Source organism: Ranitomeya imitator, chromosome 6 (assembly GCF_032444005.1).
Source record: "Ranitomeya imitator isolate aRanImi1 chromosome 6, aRanImi1.pri, whole genome shotgun sequence".
Classification (NCBI taxonomy): domain Eukaryota; kingdom Metazoa; phylum Chordata; class Amphibia; order Anura; family Dendrobatidae; genus Ranitomeya; species Ranitomeya imitator.
The window spans coordinates 160,422,522-160,442,866 of NC_091287.1; the positions used below are offsets into that span (position 1 = coordinate 160,422,522).

At 38.2% G+C, this 20,345-nt stretch overlaps 1 protein-coding gene across 6 annotated transcripts in view; it reads right to left on the minus strand.

Moving 5' to 3' along the window:
• The window catches only part of AMPH (amphiphysin), a 451,781-nt gene that overhangs the window by 54,910 nt on the left and 376,526 nt on the right, over window positions 1–20,345 (minus strand). For 4 of the 6 annotated variants that reach the window (XM_069730254.1, XM_069730256.1, XM_069730258.1 and 1 more), the window contains exons 14-16: window positions 20,221–20,244; window positions 15,087–15,119; window positions 7,650–7,709 (exon numbers count right to left, since the gene is read on the minus strand). In XM_069730254.1, the coding sequence (XP_069586355.1) occupies window positions 7,650–7,709; window positions 15,087–15,119; window positions 20,221–20,244 (117 nt within the window). The remainder of the gene's footprint in view (window positions 1–7,649; window positions 7,710–15,086; window positions 15,120–20,220; window positions 20,245–20,345) is intronic. The other 2 variants (XM_069730255.1, XM_069730253.1) reach the window with 1 other exon arrangement.

Genomic DNA, 20,345 nt, shown 5'->3' on the forward strand with positions numbered 1-20,345 from the left:
TCATAACGCTGAACAAAAAGTGGAATAACACGCGATCAAAAAGACGGATATAAATAACCATGGTACCTCTGAAAACGTCATCTTGTCCCGCAAAAAACGAGCCGCCATATAGCATCATAACCAAAAAAATAAAAAAGTTATAGTCCTGAGAATAAAGCGATGCCAAAATAATTATTTTTTCTATAAAATAGCTTTTATCGTATAAAAGCGCCAAAACATAAAAAAAATGATATAAATGAGGTATCGCTGTAATCGTACTGACCCGAAGAATAAAACTGCTTCATCAATTTTACCAAACGCGGAACGGTATAAACGCCTCCCCCAAAAGAAATTCATGAATAGCTGGTTTTTGGTCATTCTGCCTCACAAAAAATCGGAATAAAAAGCGATAAAAAAATGTCACATGTCCGAAAATGTAACCGATAAAAACGTCAACTCGTCCCGCAAAAAACAAGACCTCACATGACTCTGTGGACCAAAATATGGAAAAATTATAGGTCTCAAAATGTGGAGACACAAAAACTTTTTTGCTATAAAAAGCGTCTTTTAGTGTGTGACGGCTGCCAATCATAAAAATCCGATATAAAAAACTCGCTATAAAAGTAAATCAAACCCCCCTTCATCACCCCCTTAGTTAGGCTAGGTTCACATTGCGTTAATGGGTTAACGCTAACGGACAGCGTTGCACGGCGAAAATGTCACAATTAACGCCGTGCAACGGGTCCGTTAGCACAACCATTGACAGCAATGTGATTTTCGGGTGTAGCGCATCGCTAGAGCGTGCCATTTTCGGCTCGCGCTAGCAAGGTGCCGTTCTTTTGTGGCGCGCCTCAGACGCTGCTTGCAGCGTCCGCGGCGCGCCCGAGGTCCGATCCCCGATCTTCCAGAGCGGGGACGTTAACGCGACCACTAAACACGACACCTAAAAAGACATTGCGTTAGCGCAATCCGCTAGTGCTAAACGGATTTCCCTAATGCAATGTGAACCTAGCCTTAGGGAAAAATAATAAAATTAAAAAAAATGTATTTATTTCCATTTTCCCATTAGGGTTAGGGTTAGGGCTAGGGTTAGGGCTAGGGTTAGGGTTAGGGTTTGTATTACATTTACGGTTGGGATTAGGGTTGGGATTAGAATTAGGGGTGTGTCAGGGTTAGGTGTGTGGTTAGGGTTACAGTTGGGATTAGGGTTAGGGGTGCGTTTGGATTAGGGTTTCAGTTATAATTGGGGGTTTCCACTGTTTAGACACATCAGGGGCTCTCCAAACGCGACATGGCGTCCGATCTCAATTCCAGCCAATTCTGCATTGAAAAAGTAAAACAGTGCTCCTTCACTTCCGAGCTCTCCCGTGCGCCCAAACAGGGGTTTACCCCAACATATGGGGTATCATCGTACTCGAGACAAATTGGACAACAACTTTTTGGGTCCAAGTTCTCTTGTTATCCTTGGGAAAATAAAAATTTGGGGGGCTAAAAATCATTTTTGTGGGAAAAAAAAGGATTTTTTATTTTCACGGCTCTGCGTTGTAAACTGTAGTGAAACACTTGGGGGTTCAAAGTTTTCACAACACATCTAGATAAGTTCCATGGGAGGTCTAGTTTCAATATGGGGTCACTTGTGGGTGGTTTCTACTGTTTGGGTACATCAGGGGCTCTGCAAATGCAACGTGACGCCTGCAGACCAATCCATCTAAGTCTGCATTCCAAATGGCGCTCCTTCCCTTCCGAGCTCTGCCATGCGCCCAAACAGTGGTTCCCCCCCACATACGGGGTATCAGCGTACTCAAGACAAATTGAACAACAACTTTTGGGGTCCAATTTATTCTGTTACCCTTGTAAAAATACAAAGCTGGGGGCTAAAAAATCATTTTTGTGAAAAAAAAAAAGAATTTTTATTTTCACGGCTCTGCGTTATAAACTGTAGTGAAACACTTAGGGGTTCAAAGTTCTCACAACACATCTAGATAAGTTCCTTGGGAGGTCTAGTTTCTAATATGGGGTCACTTGTGGGGGGTTTGTACTGTTTGGGTACATCAGGGGCTCTGCAAATGCAACGTGACTCCTGCAGACCAATCCATCTAAGTCTGCATTCCAAATGGCGCTCCTTCCCTTCCGAGCTCTGCCATGCGCCCAAACAGTGGTTCCCCCCCACATATGGGGTATCAGCGTACTCAGGACAAATTGGACAACAACTTTTGGGGTCCAATTTATTATGTTACCCTTGTGAAAATACAAAACTGGGGGCTAAAAAATAATTTTTGCGAAAAAAAAAAAAAAAATTATTTTAACGGCTCTGCGTTATAAACTGTAGTGAAACATTTGGGGGTTCAAAGCTCTCAAAACACATCTAGATAAGTTCCTTATGGGGTCTAGTTTCCAAAATGGTGTCACTTGTGGGGGGTTTTAATGTTTAGGCACATCAGGGGCTCTCCAAACCAACATGGCGTCCTAACTTAATTCCAGTCAATTTTGCATTGAAAAGTCAAATGGCGCTCCTTCCCTTCCGAGCTCTGCTATGCACCCAAAAAGTGGTTTACCCCCACATATGGGGTATCGTCGCACTCAGGACAAATTGCACAACAACTTTTGTGGTCTAATTTCTTCTCTTACCCTTGGGAAAATAAAAAATTGGGGGCGAAAAGATCATTTTTGTGAAAAAATAAGATTTTTTATTTTTACGGCTCTGCATTATAAACTTCTGTGAAGCACTTGTTGGGTCAAAGTGCTCACCACACATCTAGATAAGTTCCTTAAGGGGTCTACTTTTCAAAATGGTGTCACTTGTGAGGGGTTCCAATGTTTAGGCACATCAGGGGCTCTCCAAACGCAACATGGCGTCCCATCTCAATTCCAGTCAATTTTGCATTGAAAAGTCAAATGGCGCTCCTTCCCTTCCGAGCTCTGCCATACGCCCAAACAATGGTTTACACCCATATATGGGGTATCAGCGTACTCAGGACAAATTGGCCAACAATTTTTGAGGTCCAATTTCTTCTCTTACTCTTGGGAAAATAAAAAATTGGGGGCGAAAAGATCATTTTTGTGAAAAAATATGATTTTTTATTTTTACGGCTCTGCATTATAAACTTCTGTGAAGCAATTGGTGGGTCAAAGTGGTCACCACACATCTAGATAAGTTCCTTAGGGTGTCTACTTTCCAAAATGGTGTCACTTGTGGGGGGTTTCAATGTTTAGGCACATCAGTGGCTCTCCAAACGCAACATGGCGTCCCATCTCAATTCCTGTCAATTTTGCATTTAAAAGTCAAATGGCGCTCCTTCCCTTCCGAGCTCTGCCATGCGCCCAAACAGTGGTTTACTCCCACATATGGGCTATCAGCGTACTCAGTACAGATTGTACAACAATGTTTGGCATCCATTTTATCCTGTTACCCTTGGTAAAATAAAACAAATTGGAGCTGAAATAAATTTTGTGTGAAAAAAAGTTAAATATTCATTCTTATTTAAACATTCCAAAAATTCCTGTGAAACCCCTGAAGGGTTAATAAACTTCTTGAATGTGGTTTTGAGCACCTTGAGGGGTGCAGTTTTTAGAATGGTCTCACACTTGGGTATTTTCTATCATATAGACCCCTCAAAATGACATCAAATGAGATGTGGTCCCTAAAAAAAAATGGTGTTGTAAAAATGAGAAATTGCTGGTCAACTTTTAACCCTTATAACTCCCTAACAAAAAAAAATTTTGGTTCCAAAATTGTGCTGATGTAAAGTAGACATGTGGGAAATGTTACTTATTAAGTATTTTGCGTGAGATATCTCTGTGATTTAAGGGCATAAAAATTTAAAGTTGGAAAATTGCGAAACTTTCTAAATTTTCGCCAAATTTCCGTTTTTTTCACAAATAAACGCAAGTTATATCGAATAAATGTTACTACTAAAATGAAGTACAATATGTCACGAGAAAACAATGTCAGAATCGCCAAGATCCGTTGAAGCGTTCCAGAGTTATAACCTCATAAAGGGACAGTGGTCAGAATTGTAAAAATTGGCCCGGTCATTAACGTGCAAACCACCCTCGGGGCTTAAGGGGTTAAGCATCTTTTCTTTTTTTCAGCCAAATTCATCAAAATCACGCATGTGGATCATGAATTTTGTGTACAATAAAAAATGCTCTTCATTATTGTATTTTATCTTTTTCACAGCTCTTTACAGAAAAAAGTTGCACTTCCACTACAATGTCGTAAAATGCGTACAAAGTTTCCTGACATGCATAAAATCATTCCTTATAGTGAAAGAAGAGGCTTGGGTACATTTAGGCAAACATTTTAGAGTTTTTTTTTAAAAATTGCAATTGATGAATCAGTTGAACACCTCTCAAAACTCCAAACACCTCTCACAACACAGCACATAAAATAAACAAGCAAACACATATAAAATAGACCTTAAAAGGCTGCAAATTAAAAGAAGAAAGTGCAAATAATGCACTAAAAAATGGCACAAAAACAACATATGCAATAAGGAATCAGGCCCTAAATCTGTAATTTTTACTTGTGTTCCAGAAATATCAAATTGTTTTACTTCTTAAAACATACCATGCACATACACCATATACTGGACCTCACAAAAGGCAACATTTAGGCTGCGTTCCCACGATGAAGTTTCGTTGCGTTTTTGATGTTGCAGATTTTCTGCACCATTTCTGCATCCATTAAGTAACATAGCTTACTTTCTTTAATAATACGCATCATAAAAAAACTCACCATATACTCATCGTGGGAGCATAGCCTCAAAGGTGTTGTGTGAATAAAGTTTAATCCTGTTACAATAAAAAAAAATCTGTAGCTTTCAAAAATTCCTTCTTTGTTATGTTGAACTATTTTCAAATCACTTTCTTGATTCTGCATGAGTTCTTTGCTATAATCTTAAAAATTTTGATCACGATGCATGAGTTTTTGGCCGTAATTCTGACCCCAAACTGGTGAAAATGTATCAAAATTTATGGGTCATTTGTAGATGTACAAACAAAAAGTGAAGATAGTATTTTTACATCAGTCTTGGCCGGCTCCACACACTTTTAAAAAAGACAGAGTGTGCCCAGCATATTCATAATATACAGAACCTTGCGAAAGTATTCGGCTCCCGGGAACTTTTGAACTTTTTCCCACATATCATGCTTCAAACATAAAAATACCAAATGTAAATTTTTGGTGAAGAATCAACAAGTGGAACACAATTGTGAAGTTGAACGAAATTTATTGGTTATTTAAATTTTTTTGGGAAATTCAAAACCTGAAAAGTGGGGCGTGCAATATTATTCGGCCCCTTTACTTTCAGTGCAACAAACTCACTCCAGAAGTTCATTGTGGATCTCTGAATGATCCAATGTTGTCCTAAATGCCTAATTATGATAAATATATTCCACCTGTGTGTAATCAAGTCTCCGTATAAATGCACCTGCTCTGTGATGGTCTCAGGGTTCTGTTTGAAGCACAGAGAGCATCATGAAGACCAAAGAACACAACAGGCAGGTCCGTGATACTATTGTGGAGGAGATTAAGTAGAGAACGAAAGCTAGCACTCGACAACTGTGAGTCACGGTGCTAGTGATCGGGGCATCAAAGTCCCATAAAAATTTTGCCTATCACTTCAGCATGAACTTTCATTTGTGAATAAAACTTTACACTTTTTCAAGCAACTTTCAATATACGAGTGCAGTGATTACTTTATTCTACGATTTGTGGAGGAGATTAAAGCCGGATTTAGATACAAAATGATTTCTAAAACTTTAAACATCCCAAGGAGAACTCTGCAAGTGATCATATTGAAATGGAAGGAGTATCATACCACTGCAAATCTACCAAGACCCGGCTGTCCATCTAAACTTTCATGTCAAACAAGGAGAACACTGATCAGAGATGCAGCCAAGAGGCCCATGATCACTCTGGATGAACTGCAGAGATCTACAACTGAGGTGGGACAGTCTGTCCATACGACAACATTCAGTTGTACACTGCACAAATCTGGCCTTTATGGAAGAGTGGAATTAAGAAAGCCATTTTTCAAAGATATTCATAAAAAGTATTGTGCAACAAGCCACCTGGGAGACACACCAAACATGTGGAAGAAGGTGCTCTGGTCAGATGAAACCAAAATCAAACTTTTTGGCAACAATGCCAAACGATATGTTTGGCGTAAAGGCAACACAGCTCATCACCCTGAACACACCATCCCCACTGTCAAACATGGTGGTGGCAGCATCATGGTTTGGGCCTGCTCTTTTCTTCAGCAGTGACAGGGAAGATGGCTAAAATTGATGGGAAGATGGATGAAGCCAAATACAGGACCATTCTTGAAGAAAACCTGTTGGAGTCTGCAAAAGACCTGAGACTGGGACGGAGATTTGTCTTCCAACAAGACAATGATCCCAAACATAAAGCAAAATCTACAATGGAATGGTTCACAAATAAACGTATCCAGGTGTTAGAATGGCCAAGTCAAAGTCCAGATCTCAATCCAATCAGAAATCTGTAGAAAGAGCTGAAAACTGCGGTTGACAAACCATCTCCATCAAACCTCACTGAGCTCGAGCTGTTTGCCAAGGAAGAATGGGCAAGAATTTCAGTGTCTCGATGTACAAAACTGATAGAGACATACCCCAAGCGACTTGCAGCTGTAATTGCAGCAAAAGGTGGCGCAACAAAGTATTAAGTTAAAGGGGCCGAATAATATTGCTCGCCCCACTTTTCAGTTTTTGAATTTCCACAAAAATTTAAAATAACCAATAAATTTCATTCAACTTCACAATTGTGTTCCACTTGTTGTTGATTCTTCACCAAAAATTTACATTTGGTACCTTTATATTTGAAGCATGATATGTGGGAAAAGGTTGAAAAGTACCATGGGGCCGAATACTTTCGCAAGGCACTGTATGCCACAAATGAGAGGTAAATTATGACAGGAATGTACTCCAGTTGTTGACTGGAGTACTCTTCTTGGAGTGACACAAGGCAGCTGAGAGATTCACCAAATTCATTAAGAGGCCAGTGTCTCTTAAAGTGAATTTATCACCAGATTTCTGCTACTCCATCTGAGATCATCTTAATGAGACCCTGATTCCAAAAATGTATCAATTACTGGGCTGCGTGCTGCATTCTTAATTATATTAGTTTGTTATCGGCTACAGATCTATCAGCTCTCTGAATTCTGAGCTCTGTAAAACCCCGCCCACACCACTGATTGGCAGTTTTCTGTATACAATGCTCATAGGCAGAAAGCTGACAACCAGTGATTGGGGCGGGGTTTCACAGAGCTCAAGAATATGCAGGACTACGTGGCAGTAGGTTTACTAGTCCTCTACTGATAATATCCTGCTGATAAAACAGTGAATTATCAAAACTGCAGCTAGCAGCTCAGTTAGTGCCATATCACTGGAATTAGAGTCTATGCCTCTACATTGCGCTGTGCAGATTACATGGCACAAATCTGGAGACAGATTCCTTTTAAAGAATTTGGAGCATCGTATTCCAGAACATTCTTCATCAAACTGACATACAAAACAGCAGTGTTGATAAATCAAAGCCAAAGTTTATTTTAGAAAGTTGCTAACATTTTAGTTAAAAAAATGACTGATGACTTGCCCTATATAACAGTATTTTTTTATTTATTTTTTTAAAGAGAAACCAAACTACTTACTGTCCCTTCACCAGCACTTTGCTCCGTTTGCATTTCGAAAAGGGAAGTGGATGCATCAGGCTAGAAAGACACAAATGCAAAATGGGTTAATTCTTGCTACAATCATTTCTTTACTTTACTAACTATGATATCGATTTTAGGGCACACGTAAAACTTAAAATAAATTTAAATACATAAAATGTAGTTGACGTGTATTTAACCCCTTCATGACCAGAGGTATTTTTCGCCGGTTTCGTTTTTTTGCTCCCCTTCTTCCCAGAGCCATAATTTTTTTATTTTTTTGGTCAATATGGCCATGTGATGGCTTGATTTTTGCAAGACGAGTTGTATTTTTGAACGACACCATTGGTTTTAGCATATCATTTACTGAAAATTGGGAAAAAAATTCAAACTGCGGTGAAAGTGTAAAAAAAGTGTAATCTCACAGTTGTTTTTTGTTTTGCTTTTTTACTATGTTCCTTATATGCTAAAACTGACCTGCTATTATGATTCTCCAGGTCATTATGAGTTCATAGACACCAAACCTGTCAAGGTTCTTTTTTATCTAAGTAGTGAAAAAAAAATCAAAACTTTGTTAAAACAGAAAATTGCGCCATTTTCTGATACCCATAGCGTCCCCAATTTTCGTTATCTTGAGTTGGGTGAGGGCTTATTTTTTGTGCGCTGAGCTGACATTTTTAATTATACCATTTTAATGTAAAGCGCTTCGGAATATGTTGGCGCTATATAAAGATTATTTTTATTATTATTAAGGGGACCAAGAAAACGTAATTCTGGCGTTTTGACTTTTTTTTCGCTATGCCATTTAACGATCAGGTTCATCCTTTTTTTTATTGATAGATCGGGCGATTCTGAATGCGGTGATACCAAATATGTGTACGTTTGATTTTATTTTATTGCTTTATTTTGAATGGGGAGAAAGGGGGGTGATTTTAACTTTTATTTTTTTTATGTATTTTAAACACTTTTTTTACTTTTGGCATGCTTCAATAGTCTTCACAGGAGACTATAAGCTGCAACAACCCGATCGGCTCTGCTACATACAGGCGATGATCAGATCACTTGAATGTAGCAGAATTACTCACTTGCTATGAGCGCCGACCACCGGGCAGGGCTCATAACAATCTGGCAGTGAAAACCATAGAGATCTGCAGGAGACCTCTGGTTGTCATATCAGCCTCAGTAACCCGCGATCACACCGATGGGCGGATTTCAGGTGCACTTGCCGGAAACGTGTGTTAAATGCAGCTGTTTGAGTTTGACAGCGGCATTTAATGGGTTAACAGCCGTGGGAGGATTGCAAGTCCTCCCGCAGCTGTTAACGGCACATGTCAGCTGTTCAAAAAAGCTGACATGTGCTGGAAAAGATGTGGGCTCAGCGTCGGAGCTCACATCAAAGGGAGGGAGTCCGACATTGGCATATTATTACGCCAGATGATTATAGAGAAACCAAGCGCACCACTATATACAAAGATACCAGAAGAAAAGGAAAACTAGGGGGACAAGCTCAGTGGTAAATAATAATGGCCAAAAAAGAGAAAGCACCACAGCAATAAATGCACACCACAACATTGTATAGAAAATTATTTAACAGCATATTTTATTGGTACGGCACACAAAATATTAAAACATTATTAAAACCAGACAAGAATCAATCCAATCAGAAAAAAGTACTGTATTTTCTGGCGTATAAGACTACTTTTTAACCCTTGAAAATCTTCTCAAAAGTCGGTATCGTCTTATACGCCAGGTGTCATCTTATAGGGCAGGTGCGGAGTAATCTGCGGTCGCTGCATATTGTGGGGGGAACAACCCCAATGACAAGGAGAGGGGGCGCCTCACCGGGAAGGTGTAAGTGAAGCAGAGGCAGAGAAGGAGATAATAGGATACAAGGGTGAGCCAGATTAGTGAAAGAGGAGTGTTTTTCTAGGCACAGCACCGCTCTCTCTCTCTTATTTGCATAACCCTGGTATCCCAGACGCTGACAGTTTGCTTCACTTACACCTTCCTGGTGAGGCGCTCCCTCACCTCGTCATCGGGACCACTCCCCCCCCACTAAATACTTCGACCGCAGATTGCTCCGCACCCACCCTATAAGACGACACCCGGCATATAAGACAACCCCCGACTTTTGAGAAGATTTTATATTTTAACTGGAAAAGTTGGGGGTCGTCTTATACGCCCAGTCGTCTTATACGCCGGAAAATACGGTACATGTTATAGTGCTCAATATACACATACAGTGGGGCAAAAAAGTATTTAGTCAGTCAGCAATAGTGCAAGTTCCACCACTTAAAAAGATGAGAGGCGTCTTCGTAAGAAGCATTTCAAGGTCCTGGAGTGGCCTAGCCAGTCTCCAGATCTCAACCCTATAGAAAACCTTTGGAGGGAGTTGAAAGTCCGTGTTGCCAAGCGAAAAGCCAAAAACATCACTGCTCTAGAGGAGATCTGCATGGAGGAATGGGCCAACATACCAACAACAGTGTGTGGCAACCTTGTGAAGACTTACAGTAAACGTTTGACCTCTGTCATTGCCAACAAAGGATATATTACAAAGTATTGAGATGAAATTTTGTTTCTGACCAAATACTTATTTTCCACCATAATATGCAAATAAAATGATAAAAAAACAGACAATGTGATTTTCTGGATTTTTTTTTCTCAGTTTGTCTCCCATAGTTGAGGTCTACCTATGATGTAAATTACAGACGCCTCTCATCTTTTTAAGTGGTGGAACTTGCACTATTGCTGACTGACTAAATACTTTTTTGCCCCACTGTATATGCATATAAACCAATCTCAGACCTACTGGCTCATGGGGCTATGTGGTGCAACTCTGCAAACCTAACGTGGACAATAACATGCCCATCAAGGAAAAGGGCCCCCCAAGGTAGGGAAGGATCCAATAAGTAAGACCACAGAAGATGACCAAAGACAATATATATAAAAGGGCATCTGCATAATGAAACCAAGAGAACTCAGTAAAAGCCTGAAAGATAAAGGGTTAAATTACCAAATGCTCCACGTGTGAAAGAGTTTATATGCATATACAGTACAGATCAAAAGTTTGGACACACCTTGTCATTCAAAGATTTTTCTGCATTTTCATGACTAAGAAAATTGTACATTCACACTGAAGGCATCAAAATCATGAATTAACACATGTGGAATTATATACTTAACAAAAAAGTGTGTAACAACTGAAAATATGTTTTATATTCTCGGTTCTTCAAAGTAGCCACCTTTTGTTTTGATGACTGCTTTGCACACTCTTGGCATTCTCTTGATGAGCTTTAAGAAGTAGTCACCGGAAATGGTCTTCCAACAGTCTTGAAAGAGTTCCCAGAGATGCCTAGCACTTTTATGCCCTTTTGCCTTCACTCTGCGGTCCAGCTCACCCCAAACCATCTCGATTGGGTTCAGGTCTGGCGACTGTGGAGGCTAGGTCATCAGGCGTAGCACCCCATCACTCTCCTTCTTGGTCAAATAGTCCTTACACAGCCTGGAGGTGTATTTGGGGTCATTGTCCTGTTGAAAAATAAATGATGGTCCAACTAAACGCAAACGGGATGGAATAGCATGCCGCTGCAAGATGCTGTGGTAGCCATGCTGGTTCAGTATGCCTTCAATTTTGAATAAATCCCCAACAGTGTCACCAGCAAAGCACCCCCACACCATCATACCTTCTCCTCCATGCTTCACAGTGGGATCCAGGCATGTAGAGTCCATCCGTTCACCTTTTCTGCGTCGCACAAAGACACGGTGGTTGAAACCAAAGATCTCAAATTTGGACTCATCAGACCAAAGCACAGATTTCCACTGGTCTAATGTCCATTCCTTGTGTTCTTTAGCCCAAACAAGTCTCTTCTGTTTGTTGCTTGTCCTTAGCAGTGGTTTCCTAGCAGCTATTTTACCATGAAGGCCTGCTGCACAAAGTCTCAACAGTTGTTGTATAGATGTGTCTGCTGCTAGAACTCTGTGTGGCATTGACCTGGTCTCTAATCTGAGCTGCTGTTAACCTGCGATTTCTGAGGCTGGTGACTTGGATACACTTATCCTCAGAAGCAGAGGTGACTCTTGGTCTTCCTTTCCTGGGGCGGTCCTCATGTGAGCCAGTTTCTTTGTAGCACTTGATGGTTTTTGCAACTGCACTTGGGGACACTTTCAAAGTTTTCCCAATTTTTCGGACCATCTGACCTTCATTTCTTAAAGTAATGATGGCCACTCGCTTTCTTTACTTAGCTGCTTTTTTCTTGCCACAGTACAAATTCTAACAGTCTATTCAGTTGGACTATCAGCTGCATATCCACTAAACTTCTGCACAACACAACTGATGGTCACTACCCCATTTATAAGGCAATAAATCACACTTATTAAGCCTGACAGGGCACACCTGTGAAGTGAAAACCATTTCTGGTGACTACCTCTTGAAGCTAATCAAGAGAATGCCAAGAGTGTGCAAAGCAGTCATCAAAGCAAAAGGTGGCTACTTGGAAGAACCTAGAATATAAGACATATTTTCAGTTGTTTAACACTTTTTTGTTAAGTATATAATTCCACATGTGCTAATTCATAGTTTTGATGCCTTCAGTGTGAATGTACAATTTTCTTAGTCATGAAAATACATAAAAATCTTTGAATGAGAAGGTGTGTCCAAACTTTTGGTCTGTACCGTATGTGTATATTGGGCACTATAACATGCACTTTTTTTTCTGAGTGGATTGATTCTTGTCTGGTTTTAATTATGTTTTAATATTTTGTGTGGCGTAGCAATAAAATATACTGTTAAATAATTTTCTATACAATTTTGTGGTGTGCATTTATTGCAATGGTGCTTTCTCTTATTATGCCAGATGTCAGAAAAGGGTTAAAACAAGTATATGCTGTTATTGCTGCGATGCTCTACAGTATTTTTTTTTTTTGCTGACTAAACAGAGCCAATGGCTTAGTAGAAATTTTCATAAGACAACATGTTGGTTCTGGTAGCAGTAAAGTTTAAGTAAGTTAAAGTGGTTGCTCCAAGTGCATCGCGTAGAGTGAGTCCCTCACAAAATATTGAGGACGTGGCAAATTATTATGTTTGCCTATTTATTTGAGTGCCATTGCATGGGAAATGTGTTTTTCTTCTGTTTCAGATTTTGAAAAACATCTGGTAGGAGATAAGAAAATGCTTGTCACTTCTTTGAAGGGGTTCCTGATGGAATACACTTCCAAACTAGGCAATGTCCAAAGAAAAGGCTGCAAAAGGCTTTAGTAAAAAAGAAAAACTCTCCAAAAACAAATGAAAAATTATTAAAAACTGCTTCAGTAACAAAAAAAAGTCTTAAAAACTCCTTATCTGGTATGTTCACATGTGTTTTTCATGAAAATGCACTGTGAAACTCAAATGAAAAAGTGCTTTCTAAATACTCAAAAGAATGAGAATATGGACAGCAAGTCATTTTGATATAGAAATGAAAAATGAATATAAAAAAACTGAACTTGTGCCATTACATCTGTTGGTATAAGTGCAATGTATAGGTGCACATTCACACTGTGGATCAGTAACAGACAAATACAACCTAGAATAAAAACAATGACTAGAGACGCTGCAGTAAGTACATAAATAAATAGTAGTAATACATGGAAATAACACAGGGTAATTAGTTCACAATTTTAATTTAAAAAAGTGTAGAGTGGACTCACCTACAAAATACATCATGGGCACATACCCTGCAAGGAGTTTTTAGAGAAGTTTTTCCTTTCTCTTCGGAGAGGAAGAGGACTAGAACTCTAGTGCCACCTATTGGAGGTAGCAATCCTAACAGTCAATATCGACCCATTAACGAGCCTTGTCACATGACTTAGGATAAAAGCCAAACCAGAATCTCAATTTGCAGACACTGTGTTTCGGGGTACTGCCCCTCGTCAGTGCAAAGCGGAGATCTGGTTTGGCTTGGATATCCTTTCCTGAAGCAGTTTTGATGAAACGATACTCAGGGAATAGTAACAAAGAATAACAGAGTATTAGTGGGGGCTTGTGGACTTTACATTTAAAGCCTTATCAACATATGACGTACAGTTACATCAGATGCCAGCTTCCAGACTATGATGCGGGCTCAGAAACTGAGTGTGCATCTATGGCAGCAGATGATGATTGTACTATTCAGCTATCATTTGCCTCTAACAGCCAATGGGTTTGTTGATACTGATGCCGATTGGGAGTACCTGTGACTGTCATAATGGTACTCCTGTAAAAAAACAGCTGGTATAAACGTTATTTTATTACAAAGATCATAATAACATGCTTTAAAAAATATGAAAAAAATATAATAGTTGAAATTACCCCCCCGTTTCAAAAATTAAGAAGTAAATTAAGAAGTAAAAATTAAGAAGTAAAGAAAAATTAAAAAATACACATATGTGGTATTTGGAAAAGTCCAATCTCTAAAAATACAAAATTAATTAACCAGATCAATAAATGATGTGACGAGAAATAGATCAAAACTCCACAATCGCGTTTTTTTGGGCAACAACAGTGCAATAAAATGCAATATGAGGTGATCAAAACATTCTGCCCAAAAGTAGTATCAATAAATTGTTAGCTCGGGTTACAAAAAAAAAACAAGCCTCCTCACACAGAAACTTCATAAGTCACAAATAGAAAATGACTAATTTCAGAATTTCTTTTCACCACTTAAAAAAACAAAACAAAAGCAAACTATGCATGTTTGGTATGACCATAATTGTACTGACCTAGAGAATCATTTTCCAGGTCACTTTTACTGCATAAACACTGGGGAGAAAAAAACCATCGCAGAATGATGTTTTTTTTGCTATTTCACCACACTTACCGTACATGTTTTTTTCCACTTTCCAGTGCATCACATTATAAAAGGGATGGAGACATTCAAAAGTACAACTTGCCCCACAAAACAACAAGCCCTGGCACAGCTATGTTGACCCAAAAATCTAAACATTATGGCTCTTGGAAGAAAGGGAGAAAAAAATTATAATGCAAAAAAGGAAAAATCACCTTATCGGGAAGGGGTTAACATAGTTCTCTAAAAAATGGAGAACTTAGCTGACATGGAATGTGCATTAGTTCTGCAGCATTGGTAGCAAGAACAAGGCTTAAAATTCCTAGTAAACATAATGCTAAACACTAATCAATGAGAATAAATGGACTCTGGCCTGGGATGGCTTAGTCATTATAATAATTTTTAATAGAATTTAAAAATACTTAATAATATTTAAAATGCTCGTTTTGGTAGAAGAAAGTTGTTGTGATGAGGTGGATGTTTTACACTGTTGCTACAGTGAGTGATGAAAGTTTTTAATATTTAATTTCATTTATAACCCTTGGAGCTAGAGTTTTCCATTTCTATACTAACGAACAGTAGCCTGTGGTGATTAAGGATATTTCTTCTATTTTTTTTTTATCATCTTCAAACCTACCTGTGTCAGTCCATTAAAAGCGCTGGTGGATGCCTAAATGAAATGAGAAGGCAAAACATTAACATTTGATGATAAGGTACCAGCTATGGGGTCAGGATTAAACCTCCATGATAAATTGTAAATGATAACAGATCCAAAATGTACTACGCAACAATATTTTCCTACAAGGAATCACAATTATTTTTATATTGTTCCTATTTTTTATTGCCCTATGTAGAAGGCCAAAATGTAAATCTTTATGTAGAGATGTGTTTAGTGATATACAATTCCCGCACATGTGCTCAGTAACCCCTCCTCAAGCTATAATAGATTTGTGACCTCATCCCCACACACCTGGGACTGGACACGCCTCTTCTAGCTGGACATAAAAGGCACAAGACACATGTGCTCTCTCTTTTTGCTGTGCCTGCATTGCCTGGAATGATGATGGACCCACATGGCTTAAGTATACTCTGTATCCCCTTTTCTTAATATGCCCAGTACTATTAGGGTTAGCTAGCCATAGGTGGGAGGGCTGATATTGTATGTATGATTTGGGTAATCGGACAGTTAATTGCGGGTTTTTATATTGTGTGATATTGTTGTGATATTACTGGTTATTGTGGGTTGTTACTGTGTGATACTGTTGGGATATCACTGTATACTGTAGTGATTTTACTATATCAGAGTTGTCATATCAGTATATTTGTATATATATATATATATATTTATTGTCGCCAGCTTGGGTATAAATATATATGTATGTTATAGACTGTAGACTTGTGTATGTGTAATAAATACCCTTTATTGTTACACTGTTTTGTCTCAGTTAGTATATAGTATAAGGTAAAGATAACGTTGTCGTATTAAGTGGATATTAATTATTAGTAGTTAATTTTGACGTTAATAGTTGATATCGGACCTAATTAGAGGTGTAAGGAGAGTTCCTCTTTTGATAACTATAAATGTAGTATTTTTAGGGGGCTACCCTATCCTTTTACACCCTAATATGCACTTTTTTATACACTTTATGTGAACAATATATTATCTGTTATCAGGGCTGGCAGGAACTATATTTCGGTAAATAACTATGGTTTTCATTGTTATTTGCAATTGTTAATCTCCTTCTATATACCTAAACCCATTAAGGATGAATCTAATCTGGACCTTCAAGACACTGCAAATTTTTTCAATTTTTTTCTTTTCATCTCTGTGTGCCCAAATCCATAGCTATTTAATATTGCTGTCGAAGTAGCCATATGATGCGCTGAAAAAACTTTTCTTTTTTTGGGGGTGGTCTGTGGGGACTAGTATGGAAAAAATACATTAATTGTTCACATATTTTTTCGTTTTTCAATATTTTCTCATTTATAGTGTTCACCGTTTAATAACAGTAAAACGTTAACTTTCCACTATTGCTCAACAATATTGTGGTGATACCAGATGTTAATTTTTTTAGTTTTCCTACTTTTTGGGCAATAACATCCTTGTAAAAAATCATTTGTTTTTGCATTACTATATCTGAGAGATTTTTTTTTAGTTTTCCATTAACGGAGTTCTATGATGTCTTGTTTGTTTTTGCGGATGAGTTGATGCTTTTGTTGGCATAATTTTGAAGAACAATGTTTTTATATAACTTTTTTTTTACATTTTTTGAGAGGCAGATGAATGAAAACTGTAATTCTAGTAGTCTGGTAGTTTTTTTATTTTTCACTGTTATAGCTGAGTCTTCTCCACTCTTTGGACAACGACTTCTTAAGTGCCAGAGTCACTCGATTTAAATGAGATAATGTTACACTTCCCTCCCACACTGGTGACAGCCTTCACTATTTTGACCAAATAGAATTCCACTGGGCAGCAGACAGTCAGTGACCGATGATTTGCTGTAGCATTTACGTGACACAACAACGTTCCGATATCACAGAATGGTGCCAGTGCTGGAGGCGAGAATGAGCTTTTCTTATTTAACTTGGGGGACTCGGGCATTTAAGAAGGGGTTGTTAAAGTAATTGAGAAATCCTTTAAATGAACTTGACTGCTCAAATAATAAAAATGCATACTTTGCACTGTAATATGCCTGTCAGTCATTCTATTAGATCCAACCTTTGATTGGGTTGGAGGTGGGCATTGAATTAACATAGGTTTTAGGGCGTTAAACTATGGGAATTGCTGTTCACACTGATCCCCACAGTTTCAGCAGGAGCTTAGTTATATATCACAGTCAGGCTCTGGCATCTGGTCATGCAGGTACACTGGTCATACCCACCCAATCAGCATGACCTATAAATTAGTCATGTAGTGTTGACTGGCAGATATATACATCATGGTTTATTAATTTACCACTTCATAGGGGTTAAGGTCCCATGTACACAACCATATATCTGCAGTACCGACCCTATCACACCCTGTGAAGCAGTGAATGGTCCCTGGAAGCTACGGATGGATCTCATCTGAACTCACATATTTGAGATATGGGTGTCATATGCAGGATTCTGTCAAATACTTTTTGACAATATGGTCATGTAAATTAAGCCTTTATTTGTGGTTTGAATTTTAAAAGAGCATTCCTATCCTAGACATATATTATGTATTTGATGTAGTTGTAGTTAGAGTTTGATCTACGAGTTATACCATTAAAAATGTGTACTGACAACATAATTTCCTAAGAAGACATACTGTATATTCTCTGTATTCGATATTATTAAAAAGGGTTTTTTTTGTTCAGAATAATTACTTTTTAAATACCCTAACATAAAGGAGAAGAGCTACAAAGAGCACCTCTCGGTTTGGAGGATAAGGTAGATAGATATGTTACATACAATTCACTTGTTCATGCTCATAAAAATTAAAAGGAATCTGTCACCAGTTCTTTGCTACCTAATCTGACCCTGATCTTAGAAATGTGTCACCTACTGATCTGCTTTCTGTAGTTTTAAATAAAATCATTTTTTTATTAGTAGATGATTTTCTCTAGAAGACTACTTGTCCGTGGCAGCGGAAAGAGCTAAAGACTTCGGCTGGTGAGTATAATACTAGGGTAGGGGAACTTAAATTAGTGGCACCACTCCAGCTCTGTATTAAAAGAAAACACTGGAGTGGTGCTATAATCAAAACTGCAGCACCCAGTAAAATAAGTTATTCATCTCTGGAATCAGGGTCTCTACCGCTACATCATGATGATGTGGTAGAAAAACCTGGTGATAGATTCCCTTTAATATAGCACACAACTTGCTATATGAATAAAACTAATTTAGTACTAATTTCACTTTTGCGTTTTTTTTTCTAGAAAAGGATGAACTAATGGAAGGGACATAAAGCACAAGGTCCAATATCTATCTATGCTAGTCTACACATGGGAAGAACAGAGATACCTCTTCTTTCTCATGGTCTACATCCTGGTAGAAAGAACCATATTTGCGGTTAGCTAGTTCATCTTCTGACAAATCTGAGCTGTTGGTTTCAAATTCTCTTAGGTTAGATGAACATTCAAGACTAGAAATTGTGAGTTTTCTTCTGCATGACATTGGTTGATTATTGTCCTCTTCCTTTCTTATGTCAGTGGGATTACAGCAGCCTTCGTTTCCAGACAAGTTTGCTTGTGCTTCGTGTTCATTGGATAAACATGAGTTATCAGCGTTTCCTTCAATGGTTTGAAAATACCAAAATGAATTAAACTCGGCTGAATTTTGCTCAGGCCCCCAGAATTCATGTGATTGGCTATCAGTTCCATAGGATTCACCCCATGAATCTGTTGTACAGGTCGGTTCCCAATTAGTTGGCCATATCTGGTCTGTGTCTATATCACTAGTAATAAAATCAGACTGGGAAGTATTATTTCCACCTCTGATTAACTGACTTCGGTCTTGAAACACATCAGGGTGGTTCACGTTAGGAAGTACAAGATCAATGCTTTGGGCATCTCTGATGCCACCAGATTCTTGTATATTATTATTGGAGCTGTCCTTGGTATCAGTAATAGTCTCCATTACAAATTCATTGGAGTTACTCCAGTTATGCATACCTCCATGAGACAACCCATCTCTTTCATTCTCATTATCCAAAATATCTGCATCAATGTTATGTTCTAAACTGGTGTCAAACATATGTCTATTTTGCTCATCATAGTCTTCTTCATGGATTTTGTCTGTGTCTGAAATGCATTCAGAATTTAAATCCTCTTCATTGTATTCTTGAATGTGTGTGTTAGTTGGTAACCCATCTTCTTCTCGATACTGACTATCTTCAAAAACATTATCATCTTCCCCACTAATAATTACTACTTCCTGACTTGAAACTCCCTCCATAAATTGACCATCCTCATTTGATTCAAACTGTTCTTCCAAGGAGGTGGCATCAAAAATGTCATCATCATTTGACTTTTCCTGCCTATCTGAAAAACCACTATCCCCAAGAACCAAAGTACCCTCAGCTACATCGCTCTGTGAAATGTGTAAATCCTCGGTTGACCCACAAGTTGGGGTCTCGGCTATAACAAGGTTACATAATGACAGACTTTTTGATGAGTCAGGCTTCATGCAGACAGACAAGTACAAGGGAGGAAAAAAAGATAAGAAAAATTATGGAAATGATGAAAGAAACATATGTTGTAATGAACACAATGCAAAATGAACTGGTAAGTACACTAAACTAAACTCAAGTGAAGTTTCACTGTAAAATCACGTTAAAGAAAAACTAAGAAATTTCACGTAGTAACTTGCCAAATATAATTGGAACTTTACTTTGTTTTCGGAATTTGTCAAATAAGGCTGCTGTAAAACTGAAGAAGATTGAACTTCATGCATAGTAATTTGACAAATATAACTATAGGTAAAACTACAGGAACTTTGTGACTACGCTGCAGATTTGTCCGTTTATGGCAATATGACAATAAAGGGAAAACTGGCTGCTGCAAAACAAAGTCAGTGACTGGTGACCTATCTGGAGGAGAATTTGAGAGAATTACAAATTTCATTTAACTGTTTTTTTATATCATAAGAATGGTTATTAAGAACAGTAACTACAATAAGTTTTTCTTAAAAGATTGGTAATCTTGGAATGCCTGTAATATATTCTTTAACGCAACTCCAAGGCAAAACTTCAGATTCTTCTTAAAGAGTTTAGTACATGATGGTGGACAATTAAAAAATTTACTTACTGGCTGCACCAATTCATTGTTTGACTATGAAAGGAAAATAAATATTTTTTATAGTTAATCAATATTCAAAGTTATACAATGCTATATAGCTTCACTGCATTACATTGATAGACTATTCACAAGTT